The sequence below is a fragment of the Micropterus dolomieu genome, linkage group LG22 (assembly GCF_021292245.1).
Source record: "Micropterus dolomieu isolate WLL.071019.BEF.003 ecotype Adirondacks linkage group LG22, ASM2129224v1, whole genome shotgun sequence".
NCBI lineage: Eukaryota > Metazoa > Chordata > Actinopteri > Centrarchiformes > Centrarchidae > Micropterus > Micropterus dolomieu.
In genome coordinates, this window is record NC_060171.1 from 29,231,074 (window position 1) to 29,245,103 (window position 14,030).

The window sequence follows — 14,030 nt, forward strand, 5'->3', positions numbered from 1 at the left end:
CAGTCTTGTTTGATGTGGTGCCTCATCACTGCTGATGAGACAGGAAACAGGCTACCAATGCAGTTAACATAATAGCCTGTGCTCCTGTGTATTTGCAGGTGAGTCCATCTGTTTACACCCAGGAGATGTTAAAGTCTACAGAGGAGCGCCTGGCTAACATCAACGAGGTGCACCCGCCCCGCATCCTGGAACTGCTTGACATGAGCAAGACTACGCATCACAAAGTAAATGCCAGTTAATACTGTGACACTTCAGTAGCTTAATTATTTGCTATGCTGTCATTATCCACAAAATAATACTAAATTCTTATGAGAGAGCAACCAGAAAAAATGGTTACAAGTTGATGAAACAAGTTAAACATGTCATGTGTTCCAAGAACTTGAAGCACATACTAGAGGCTGATCCAACACCATCAGTGTGACAGTGACAGCAAAAGATAAAAGTTGGACAGCAGTTTGCCATTGCCACTGCCATCTGCAGACAAGCCTCGGCTGTCGCCTTTCATCTTTTTGAGAATAAAACCCTAGGGATTCCACTATAACATTTGAGACTCAAAAAATACATTGAAACCTACATTAGGTTTTGACAACTTGTCTACCAACTATAAAACATTTCCTGACCACAAGGATACAGTATATAGTAAGGTATATAAAATTGCATTTGTGAAATGTTCCCAATGTTACTTACACAGCACAGCATTTGTATTGCACATGCTTTAGCTCCAGTTACCATACTTGGTTTAACACTTTGGCCAAGCCAGATGTGAGATCCTATGGGCTGAACTAATATATAAATGAATAAATATATTTAAATATAACCAGAATAAAGACAAGAATGTATGAAAACCTCTTATTATGACATATTAATCCCCTGCATTACAGTGACTGTGCTGTCTTCTAGGGTCATTTACATTGTTCCAAAGCTGCATCCGCTTAGTCAGCAGGCATTAATTGATGGGCTGAGGGCAAACAATGTCACTGAATGCTCTGAACTTGTAGAGTCAGAATTTAACAGGGGGCTTGGAGCAAAAATGTCATCAAAAGTTCACCTATGAAATTAATAAATGCACCCTCATCATCATTAGGAGGACCCATTTTGCCTCTCACCCTGTTCACATTTTTTGTTGACTTGTCGAATATGCAAATGTGAATATGAGTAACCTCCACTGTGGGCCACTGCAGGTGATAAGTGGGAGCAATGACCAGCAGGATCTTTTTTAGGTCATCCAGAATGCCACAAAACTGCACACTTTAATATACAATACAGTATTATTTTCTCTTTGACTGTCAATGACACAGTGAAAGAGGGTAGTGAAGTGAAAGTGTAGGCTACTGGTGGATGAAGGAGATGCGAATGGCAGCTAGCAATCCAATAACTGTGTAACCTTGCTGTCATGCCTTAATATATTAATAAAACATAGTAAGCCATGACTCAACATGACAATAACACCAGATCTCCCTTTTCAAGTATCAATGAACCAGATGGATTTTGATGGTTATAAACATACAAAAATATTTATCATGAATGAATTAATAAATAAGTAGCTACTACAAATAAATTGACTTTGTGAAAAAAACACATGAATAACCACATTTAATTGATTAACCTGAATATGATGCATGTTAGAGATACGTAGCTACATTTAGTGTATTGAATGTATAGGGCTTTCATGAAAGAATGCAATATCATGTGATAAATGCATATCATTATGCAAATTTAGTATATAGTAAGCCCTGTATGTTAAATTGGAAATACATATTTTTGAAAATTTAGAGCACCCCAGGATACTCATACCCAGGAACTACCATGGGTGACTTTAAAAAAAACAACATTAAAAAACAGTAATCTTTACTATTCATCTTTACTGTTATAATTCCCTTAATAATGACAGGGATGGAAATTAATACTGTATATGTGGTGATTTTTTTAGAAAAGACCTACTTTGATTGGAGTTATTTTATACTGTGTGTGTGTGTGTGTTTGTGTCAGTTGTCCTTGGTGGATATGGATCAGCCGCTTTTCCAGCCCTACCCATCTGAGCTGGTCTTCCAGAACTTCACTCCTGGACAGACCTACAAGTTACCTCTACTTCTCCTCAACAATGACAAGGTGTGTGAATGAGTGATGAATAAAGAAGTAGTTACACTAACAACATGGCTGCTGAGCTGATGAAATGGTCAAGCAAACAACTGTGAAATGAAACAGAAACAATCCAACTCTCTGACCACTTTGTCAGCCGTGTGGGCTTAAAGTGTGTTTGATGTTTTTTGTCAAGGTTTCACGACAAGTGAAGCTGGAGATGCAGGACTCGGAGCAATTCCATGTGGTCGGTCCAGAGGAGGCATGTACAAAGGTTGCACCAGGAATGTCTGCTACTTTCGCTGTCTCCTTTACCCCGCAGGAGAACAAGGTACTGGATACAGAGGTAGTCTGACTGCTCCATAGAATAATCATACTTAGAAGGCTGAATTCAGGAAGCACAATGAAGTATCAAGGTAACCTGCACTTAAGAGGCTGATATAGAATTTAGATTAGATGATTAGATGAAGCTGTAATCCGACCTGTAGGGAAGAAGAGGATGCGATGTGGGTAAGAATGTGAAATTAGAGAGATAATACTCTTAAGTAAGCACTCCATCTGATGACAATAATATAGCAAAAATACATAATAAATAATATAACATCAATGACAGACTATGCATTATAATGGATGTATTCACGTTAAAAGTTACATAATCCTTCATGTGTGTTGTGGCTGTTTTACAGTGGTCACCACACTGTTTTCAGTCTTGCTAGCAGCTCGGCCCTAGTGATGGCATCTGATCTGTCGGTCGGTCAGTCCACAGATCAAAGATATTGACAGACTGAAATATCTCTACAATGCTATGCTTGGTACAAATTGTTCACGGTTCCCATAGGATTAATTCTAATGACTTTGGTGATCCCCTGACGTTTTTGTATGTTTATAACCATCAGCGTTTCCAAACTTCTTCATTTTAAGTCTTTTTTTCCCTGTTGTTTTAGTTTGGACAGGAGGTGCAAATGTAGCAAAAGGTCTCCGTTTTAAAACGAAAACACAGTAGTGTGGACGGGGCCTCAGAAAATTGCGTTGAGCAGGAAATATAATACACCACAGCGATCATGGGCTAAATATCCACTCTGTTCACAGCACAGTTCCCTAAGGATGTTGTAAATTGTCCTCTCATTACCATTACTTATGTCACCTTTGATTTCAGGGCCCTAATTACACACAAACACTCACACACACACACAAAGGCTCCAAAGTAACTCGTTAGTATCTACTCATCTGCTACATCCAAGGTTAAAGGATAATTTTGAATCCACAACCAGCTATATTCATAAGAGCAAATAGTCGTACCCACAATGTTTTAGGTTTAAATCAAGCAGCAAAAAGAAGATTAGAAAGGAGACATTGCACAGTTAGTTGGATCATCTTGAGGAATCTATTTGTGCTGGGGTGCTACAGATAGGTCTGAGGATGGAAAACACTGAAAAGGGAACTATTGGACAATGGTAGACGTTTATCATCCCTAGTGGTTCAACTTTAATAACGTATGTTCTCTTGACTACTGCTACTAGTGCCATCATCAGGTCAGTTTTTATTTGTCCAATAATTTGGTTTATGACCAAATATTAATGGAATTCTGGTCAGCCTCACCTGTAGTTTGTGTTTAATGCAAATTAGCATAATTTAGCGTGCTAACATGCCAAACTAAGATGGCGAATAAGGTAAAATATCATACCTACTAAACATCAACATGCTAGTATTGTTTTTGTGAGTATGCTAATGTTAACTACAACCCACTGGCATGGCTGTACTCTTTTTTAGTTTAGTTTTGTTATTTATGTACATGTTTTGTGGTTGAGTAGTGGTGTACACAAACTTTATATTAGAAAATACTAAAAACAATGGTTTAGTGGCTAATCGAAAAAAATAAAATTCAGAATGTGTGTGTATTTGTGACTTGTGTCTCCATCCGGACCTTGCTGACATGCAGATGGCTCTGATTCACCTAACACACTTCAATAATATTTTTTTTATTTTGTTAATCTAGGACTATCACCACAGACTGGTTTTTGTGACAGAGAGAGAACGATTTGAGGTCCCAATCCATGCCATTGGGCCACGTGCCATTCTTGACTTTCGTGACGAGCTCCATTTACCCGTCTGTCTTGTGAAAGCCTCCACAGAGAGCACTACTCTAGTTCGCAACATAGGAAACTGCAAGGCCATGTTCCAGCTACACACACAGAGGTGAGGGTCAAAACAGGACGGTTTTTTGTTTGAGTGATTTCATCTATTATAGTTTACTACACAGCAAATAGTTATTAGATACCTAAAAAATTACATTTGTGAGTATAATATGTAAATTATATAATTAATGCAGAATCAAACAATTTGCTTAGCAACCTCTTCAAGAACTACTACTATACTTGGTGATAGTATACATTTCATTAACATTTATAGTAATTACTGTTGATTACATGTTTTATTCAATATCTGGGTTTCTTCTCACAAAACAACATTACACCTAGGCTGTTATAAAAGGCCAAGCCTTAATGTCTGTGTTTTTATTCCATCCAGTGAAATTGTATTCATTTTAATCCAGGCCTTTCTCAATAACACCCTCCTGTGGAGCTCTTGATGTAGGCGAGGGCATGCAGGTGACTGTGGAATTCAACCCCATGACTGCAGGAGACTACAGTCAGGACCTGCTTCTGCATTACCACACTGGTGAGAAAAATTCATCTCTGAAAACAAACAAAACTACAAAACTGTGAGCAAGCTAGTGACACAAATTACTTTAAAGGAAGTTATGACCTCAGCTAAACTAGCGTCGTACATTATTTCTTGATTTCCCTGAGCTGTAGTGAAATATTCACAGCTATCTAATCAGCATATACAGATTTTTATAATAATAAGAATGACCTTTTTTCAGTGTGTTTCTCATCAGATCTTCTAAATTCTAGTATACTCTAAATGCTTCCACAGAAGGCAGTGAGTTTTCAGATGTTTTGTCCTATTTGTCATATGTGTTTCTCAATCTGTCCGTCTCTCCTGTGTCGCACAAACAAATTTCATTTGGCTTCATCAAAATCTGACAACTGTATCAATACAACTTTTTTCTTTGGTAATTCACAAACATGAACCCGTATATAGTGAGATTTGATACAGTACAGTATCTTTTATAAAAGTGTTGCCTCAAAGTACTTTCTCTCATTAGATCTGTTATGGCTTGGCACACACGTGCACACGCACACACATGTAAACGCACACAGATGGAAGCAGATATTTTCTACAAAAATCTACAAAAAACGGAGTTTGCGTAAGCAGCAATGTCAAATGGAATGGAACTAAAAGGATGAATGTGTTTACTATTATGAGGTAAACACTGTAATGAGATTCTCTTTCTGCAGCAATGGTCACCCTGAAGCAGAACAAGACTGCTGAACATGGCCCACTATCGTCACACACACACACATGCACAAAACAATGGTTACTGTAATTTCCTACAATGGCTGGTAGACAGGCATTCACTTTAGGCAGATGATATGCCAGCTTGTTTCATTCTGTACTTTTAACATTATTGCATGCGTGTGTGTCCCTGTCTCTGTCATGTATGCAGCCCTTATCAGTGTTTTCCATCCTCAGACCTATCTGTAGCACCCCAGCACAAATAGATTCCTCAAGATGATCCAACTAACTGTGCATTGTCTCCTTTCTAATCTTCTTTTTGCTGCTTGATTTAAACCTAAAACATTGTGGGTACGACTATTTGCTCTTATGAATATAGCTGGTTGTGGATTCAAAATTATCCTTTAACCTTGGATGTAGCAGATGAGTAGATACTAACGAGTTACTTTGGAGCCTATGTGTGTGTGTGTGTGAGTGTTTGTGTGTAATTAGGGTCATGAAGTCAAAGGTGACATAAGTAATGGTAATGAGAGGACAATTTACAACATCCTTAGGGAACTGGGCTGTGAACAGAGTGGGTATTTAGCCCATGATCGCTGTGGTGTATTATATTTCCTGCTCAACGCAATTTTCTGAGGCCCCGTCCACACTACTGTGTTTTCGTTTTAAAACGGAGACCTTTTGCTACGTTTGCACCTCCCGTCCAAACTAAAATGACAAAAACGAAGACCTAAAGCGTAAAAGTTTGGAAACGCTGCCGACCGCGTTTTTCCTTTTGAAACTCCAGGGGGCGTTTTAGTGAAGACGGGCAAAAATGGAGGACTTTAGAAACGATGACGCGGATGCTCACGCGTGGCTCTCTGATTGGGTCTTATGTCATGCAAAGCAGACACACTGTGCTACTGACAGAGTTTTTGACTCGGTATTCTTATTAAAATATTCTGTACCGAGCAAATAACACTTATCTGCCTACGCTTGTACAGTGCATGTCGTCGTTTACTTTGCGACGACTCCCAGTCTGTTTTCCGCCACCAAACTCCCGTGTTATATTCACTAACAGTCCCAGCTCGTTACTGGTCCATGCAAAAAAAATAATAAAATCTGGTCTGATTCTTTGTCTGCATTACTTTATTATTTTGCCAAATCTTCTGTAACTACGGAAGAGACCATCTGCTTCATGTTTACACCGGCATGCGCATGCCTAGTATACATGAACGGCCACTAGATGTGCGTTTTTAGTCGTTTTAATGTAAAGTCTGATACGCAGCTAAAATGCTGGTGTGGACGGAGATCGTATTCGTTTAATTCTGCGTTTGTAAACTAAAACAGAGTAGTGTGGATGGAGCCTGAGGGTCCTTGTTTCCTCTCCACTCCTCTGTCTCTGCAGCTATGATTTATTCTCAAATTACCTCTTAATTGGCTGAGTTTTTGTATTTCTGTTGTGACTTTTGTATTTGTGTTGTGGTTTTTGTATTTGTGTTGTGGTTTTTGTATTTCCGTTGTGACTTTTGTATTTGTGTTGTGGCTTTTTGTATTTGTGTTGTGGCTTTTTGTATTTCTGTTGTGACTTTTGTATTTGTGTTGTGGTTTTTGTATTTGTGTTGTGGTTTTTGTATTTCCGTTGTGACTTTTGTATTTGTGTTGTGGCTTTTTGTATTTGTGTTGTGGCTTTTTGTATTTCTGTTGTGACTTTTGTATTTGTGTTGTGGTTTTTGTATTTGTGTTGTGGTTTTTGTATTTCCGTTGTGACTTTTGTATTTGTGTTGTGGCTTTTTGTATTTGTGTTGTGGCTTTTTGTATTTCTGTTGTGACTTTTGTATTTGTGTTGTGGTTTTTGTATTTGTGTTGTGGTTTTTGTATTTCCGTTGTGACTTTTGTATTTGTGTTGTGGCTTTTTGTATTTGTGTTGTGGCTTTTTGTATTTCTGTTGTGACTTTTGTATTTGTGTTGTGGTTTTTGTATTTGTGTTGTGGTTTTTGTATTTCCGTTGTGACTTTTGTATTTGTGTTGTGGCTTTTTGTATTTGTGTTGTGGCTTTTTGTATTTCTGTTGTGACTTTTGTATTTGTGTTGTGGTTTTTGTATTTGTGTTGTGGTTTTTGTATTTCCGTTGTGACTTTTGTATTTGTGTTGTGGCTTTTTGTATTTGTGTTGTGGCTTTTTGTATTTCTGTTGTGACTTTTGTATTTGTGTTGTGGTTTTTGTATTTGTGTTGTGGTTTTTGTATTTCCGTTGTGACTTTTGTATTTGTGTTGTGGCTTTTTGTATTTGTGTTGTGGCTTTTTGTATTTCTGTTGTGACTTTTGTATTTGTGTTGTGGTTTTTGTATTTGTGTTGTGGTTTTTGTATTTCCGTTGTGACTTTTGTATTTGTGTTGTGGCTTTTTGTATTTCCGTTGTGACTTTTGTATTTGTGTTGTGGCTTTTTGTATTTGTGTTGTGGCTTTTTGTATTTGTGTTGTGGCTTTTTGTATTTCCGTTGTGACTTTTGTATTTGTGTTGTGGCTTTTTTTATTTTTGTTGTGGCTTTTTGTATTTGTGTTGTGGCTTTTTGTATTTGTGTTATGGCTTTTTGTATTTGTGTTGTGGCTTTTTGTATTTGTGTTGTGGTTTTTGTATTTGTGTTGTATTTGTGTTGTATTTGTGTTGTATTTGTGTTGTGGTTTTTGTATTTCCGTTGTGACTTTTGTATTTGTGTTGTGGTTTTTGTATTTCTGTTGTGGCTTTTGTATTGTATTTGGCACCTCTGGGCCACCGTATCAATCTGCTCACTTTTGATAGTGGTTTTTGGGCTGTGTCCCCATTTATACTATCCTGTAGTTTTACATTCAGTGGTCACACGATCTTTAAGGGTAGCCTCAGTTCCCAGCACAATTAGCTAGACTCCTTAACATCAAAGGCAGAAAGACGTGTCGACACACGAGGGGATCAATTAGAGGTAAAAGGATAAAGTTGCTGGAAAACATCAGTGCATTGGAATAGATGATTTTATTGGGGCTCGTGTGTTCAGTTGATTTTTTTCTCTTGTTTTGCTTTAACTCACTCTGTTTTGAACACCCTACATGGATTTAGCAAATGGTATAGTAAAACTACGTCGATGCAAATAGTTATTCGTTTCATTGCAGAACCTCAGCTTATGGTAACTTGGCAAAATAGACCATCTTTTACACTGTAGTTTGTTATGATAGGAAAAGAGCAATAAGTCTCACATTTCATATGTATTCCCAGCTAAACACTGGAAGCTGACAATAGTAACAGCAAACATGACTTGCCAGGTCCAAGAGGATGCTTAAATCAGAACCATCAAAGTCTCCTCTAAAGCTAATTTGAGCTACAAGGCTTCCAAAAACCTAAAAAAAATCCCATTGTGTAAAACAAACAGTAGAAAAAACTGTGTTATTCTGTGTACCATGTGGAAAAGAGGACTTGAGTTCACTTTTGTTAGTTATGCATTGTCTGGGTGCACTACCCCCATTTTTACTGTGAAAGATTGTGTGTGTGTGTGTGTGTGAGTGTGTGTGTACGTGAGGGAAAATTCAGTAGCATGCCGACACGACAGTCGTTTGGTTATCAGTAGTAGTCCTGAAACTCTACCGCGGCAAAGTCACCTTGTGAGAAAACTACCTGTTTATGATTGGATAATGGTGGATAAGAGCTAAACTGTTCTGACTTTAGATTTATATTGATTCATTTTGAGCTTTTCATTGAATTTATTGCGATACCATTCACAGAGCAGGGAGACCCGACAGAATATTTATGTACAGCTCTTTAATGACGATTGTTTTAAAATCAAAAACTTTAGAATCTATAGAAAAAATCTGTGGATTAGAGTTTTTTTTGTGTACTATAAAACTTTTCATTATGTTTTACCTGTGTGCGTGACCTTAAAGGAGCATGGGGTGCTGTGTGGCTATGTAAACAAGCAGGTCTGCTGAAGGAGTGGGAACAGTAGCGGCGCTCAGCAGCATTAAGCTTTTATAATGAGAGGACCAGCCCAGGTCCAGAACACCACTTACAGCCCATCAAGAGACTGTCATTTTTAATTTAGCACCTTGCCCTGTCTACCTCACGCTCATGTATGTTTCAGGTCAGCATCCTGCAAAAGGCTTTACTCTGCTGAGCGGCAATTGGAGACTTTAGCATACACTGGCTCTAGCCAGTGTATGCATGTGTGTTGTGTGTCAATTTGCATGTACAACACTGTGCTTTAGGCAGGTACACACTGCATCTTTACCACATTGTCAGTTAAAAGGCAGTGTAGCTTTGAAAAATAACAGTGTGCTTAGCTCACTTGTTCACCCTCATGGTGTGTTAGACAATCCTTGTTCTGTCTTAAAAGTGAATAGAGACTCTGTGCTGCTCCAGTAAGCCCCCCCCCCACAACCCCACCCCCATCACACACCTCCCTCTCCTCTGTCACTGCTGCTGATTTAAATGAAAAGACGGACAGCTCTTAGGGAGCGCTGAGGCATCTGCTTTGACAGGGCGATAGTGCCGAGGGGACTTCAGCACAGCACCATTTTACAAAAGCAGCACACACACACAAATGGCAAGCAGCCGCAGATAAACACACACAGTCACCCAAAATGTAAGTACACTCATGTGCGTCCTCACACACTACAGAGCTGCTGTTTGTGCTATAATCAAAGGTAGCCGAGGGGGTTGAGAAGTTTTCTCACTGTGTACAGAAGAGAAATTACAGGAAGAGAAAGCGAGTGGGGGGAAGATGGGTTGGTGGCTAGTGATGATGAAAGCTTAGCAATAAGCAGCATTTCTCCCTGCCTGTCAACTGCTGTCATAGCATCCGGATGCTGGGAGATAATTGCTTTTCTCTCTGCATTCCCCTGTTCTCAGTTTTCTCTCCTTCATTTCCTTCTATCACTCATCCTCTGTTCTCTCTTCTTCTTCATCTGATGATATCTCACAGCTTCGTAGTCTTCCCAGCAGAGTGAAAGACCTGGCTTTCCTGTGTAACTGTGCCAGGCTTTTTTGTATTCCCTCTTTCTAGCAGATGGAAAACTTACTGATAATTGGCCCTTTGGAAGCAAACTCAAACACTCCTTGAATTCTAATGTGTGTTTTCACTGGAGGACGCACATGGTCATTCAACCAGCTCTCATTATTCTCAGTCTGGTTTATTTTTTCTCTCAACCAGAACTAGGGTCAGTTTGTTGTAGATGCATATAAAAGCTCAATAAGTCACACTACAGTTTTTACTATTACTGAGGCTTTTGATAAAACAGTAGACGTACATTTCAATTGAACAGAACTTTTATATAGATAGGGACTTTTCCTCATCTAGAGGGACCTAGACTGGTGGGATTTCTCTTGTGTGGATTATTCCTGTGCTGAGTAAGATGCAAATGCCATTTGTTGTCACCATGAGAACCAGTCAGTGAGAAGGGAAATCTTGGGCTTGTTGAGTGCACAGGGGAAGATTTATGTTTGTGGCACCAATCAAACAGCATTAAAACATTGTTGGGCTATTGTCATTTCAGAAAACACATACCTGAGATGTAAGTCACTCACAGACTGACACATTCACAATTAGTAGCTGCAGAGGGCAGTCAGTAGGTGCATTCGAGATGACGGCGGCTGACTTTTGCCGACTTGATAGTCTAACATGAGCTTCAGGTGACTGCAGGGGCGGGGAATAAAAACGGCGCTGTCAAGTCGGACACATTCTACCTGCGTGAGCTTACTGTGAGCTGCGATCAATGACTGATCTCGCGGCATTTTTCTTCAAATCAGGCAATAGTGTGGTGTCAACTTGGTGTAGCCAGGGAAAAGCAACTGCGGCCGCCGGACTCGGCGCCTGCCACCGCCTTGCTCCCGCGAGGTTTTAATGTCATGTGACATGGTGACGTTTTGCAGCGCCAGCGAAAGTCGGACACACCAGCATGCCTTATTTTAAGTCCAGCATGCATCACGTTACGTCAGCGCTGCACAGCGCTGCATGAAGTCAAACGCACCTATTGTCAGACTATTTGTACACATGATCCACCAATAGGAAAGAAAAGTAGCCTAATTGCTGCAGCAGTTTGGACCTGGGAAATGCTGATGTTGCGTCCTGCAGGCAAACAGAGTATTAGCCTCTGCATTTTGATTGTTGCTCATCTTGCAGGCAGGAAATAAGTGTTATGTCACAGGTTTTTACACTTTTTGTAATCGAGTCTTTATTTTCTTCAGGCAAACCAATGATGGGAAAAAGAAAATATAAATAAATAAAATACAAATTAGTGTTCGCTTGTGAGAAGTATATTTGTAATTTATTAGAGTAGCTATAAATAATGTTAACAGCAGTTATAAAAATGTTGCATGCACAATTTGAGAGGCCTGTACTCATTTTGTCTGTACATGACACACATGGACATTTCTACCTTTGAAAAATAAACTGCTGTTTCCTTGCCACAGGTTGGAGTGGAACTGCAGCCCTGAACTTGCTGACACTGCAGCATTGCAGCTGGATGATATGTGCTGGGCATTGGTTTAGGTGCCTTGCGTCAATGACACTGTGCCCTTGTTTATTTAAACATTGTTGGACATTTCTTGCACTGTCAAACCAGAGTCAAGTTGTATATCTTTGGCCAAAAGCTAACTCACCTTCCTGTAGAGCAACCATTAATCTGACCTATCGTTTAGGTTTAATCATGTTCCGTTCTCTCTATTCAGTTATACATGAATAAAAAGTAATTAATGGAAAGTGTCCATGGTTGTTTTGGCTAGAGACAAGCTTTGAAAAGCACAACAATCACAATAAAATGATACCCATTTGGACTCTATGAGTTGCACAGCTTGTAAATGAGAAAATCCTCCATGTCACTTTGATCTGAGTTTTTATTTCTGGTAATTTCATTCACCAAGGTATCTGTGTTTTCATTTGCGCTAGGGAGATGTTATATCAAAGAAATTATGAACCACAGTAACATGGATAGGAGATCCCTGTAGAGTTCGGATCCCAGACAACTCAGTAAGCAGAATTCAGATATCCCCTTGTGTTTTATCCAAAAAAAGTCCCTGTGTGTGTTGAGTTGGAGCTGAGCATTTGTCCTTATTTAAAAAAAAATTAACCTCAGCAGGTATACAAATATCAGTAATCTCAGGATGAGCACGGTGCTTCTACAGGCTAACGATCCAGTCTGTCCCATGTAAATAAAGACTCATTACATTTACATAAGCCCTTGTACTTGGTGGCTTTATACAAAACCTTGTTTTGCATCTTGTTTTGTTGCTGGTTATTGTTGCTCTTTCTCTCACTTATGTGAAATGTGTTGAGATGGTGGCACCTTGTTACCCACAGAGACTCATTAGATGTCCTATTAACCATTAAGGTCTGTGTCTCTTGTGGCTTGTGGTTTTGAGACACCAGAGAAACATACTTTGAAGTTGTATTGTGTTGTGCTGGGAAATCATATTTTCCTTATGCCTACTACATTATAATTTAAACGTTTCATATTTATTTCAGCCTGATGTATTTCACATTACTCCAACTCAAAGGCTTTGGCAGCATAATAAAGTAAGTTGTTTTGGATGCCAGTTTTCCAGGATATTTTGGGAGCCATTTTAGTCTCTCTGCAAGGCTCCTTTTGATCCAGATCCAGTGTTTCAAAGCTAGACTTTGCAGCGTGTCTTTGGCTTCACTGTGCGTTTCTCCTCTATCCATTGCCCACATTAGGCCTCAGACTCCCAGAGGAGTCTGGCTGCTCAGTGGATAGAATTTTTGTTGCGCTGGGTAGCTCCCAGTTTAGTACTGTATGTACAGCGTATCATTGTGTAAGTGTCTCTCCCCCCATGCAACTAGGGCAATTTAGGGCAATGATTTAATTAAGGACTAGCTCCAAGTTAGCTTGCTTGTTAAATAAGCAATAATAAGAAATTTTTTTGAGTCATTTTGGTGTAGTTTTGCAAAGAGAAAGGACAAATCTATCAAGAAGACTGGTAGACTTATCAGACTGAGACTTTTGTAGGCGAGTTGTTAACAAAATCTCACTACTGCTCTGTTTAAGTGTGTGGGTCAATGGCTTCCACTTTGTAAGGTGTCAACTAAATCGCCACAGATGCACATTTAGCATACAACAAACCCCTCTACTCACATCTTACTTATGACAATGAAGAGATGAATGTGCCTAGAGAGGATGTGGGAGCAGGAGTTTGTTTCCTTTAGAATATGCTTCTTTTAATGCTTCTCTTCATAATAGCTACTGTATTCTACCTACTTCACTTCAAATTTTATTTTCAATGCTAATATTTATGTTAGTTAAAAAGCCCTACTTTGCTATACAGTAGGTAGCAACAGGGATCAGGGGTAAGGCTGATTTGGTTCTGATCTGGTTTTTATTGCCTATTGTTTATTGTTGTAATATGTCACAGATTTGAACTATATAACCATTTGCCATGCTTTTTGTGGGATAAATTTGAATGTTTTTCGCAGATTCAGTATGTGGCATCAGTTTACTCCTGTGTGTCCTGAAGACCTGTTAGCTATAAGATGGAAGTTATTGAAATCATCCATTCAGATGCATCTTTTAATATTCAAGCTGTATTAACGGGGCATGTCATAACAAGAAAGCACAAAACCAAGTCAGCTTCAGAGGCC

The 14,030-nt window shown here is 39.1% G+C and overlaps 1 protein-coding gene across 1 annotated transcript in view; it reads left to right on the forward strand.

Moving 5' to 3' along the window:
- hydin (HYDIN axonemal central pair apparatus protein) overlaps positions 1-14,030 on the forward strand; it is an 81,783-nt gene that overhangs the window by 1,908 nt on the left and 65,845 nt on the right. Inside the window, exons 3-7 of the mRNA XM_046038267.1 lie at positions 99-224; positions 1,990-2,109; positions 2,276-2,410; positions 4,076-4,275; positions 4,631-4,755. Of these exons, the coding sequence (XP_045894223.1) occupies positions 99-224; positions 1,990-2,109; positions 2,276-2,410; positions 4,076-4,275; positions 4,631-4,755 (706 nt within the window). The remainder of the gene's footprint in view (positions 1-98; positions 225-1,989; positions 2,110-2,275; positions 2,411-4,075; positions 4,276-4,630; positions 4,756-14,030) is intronic.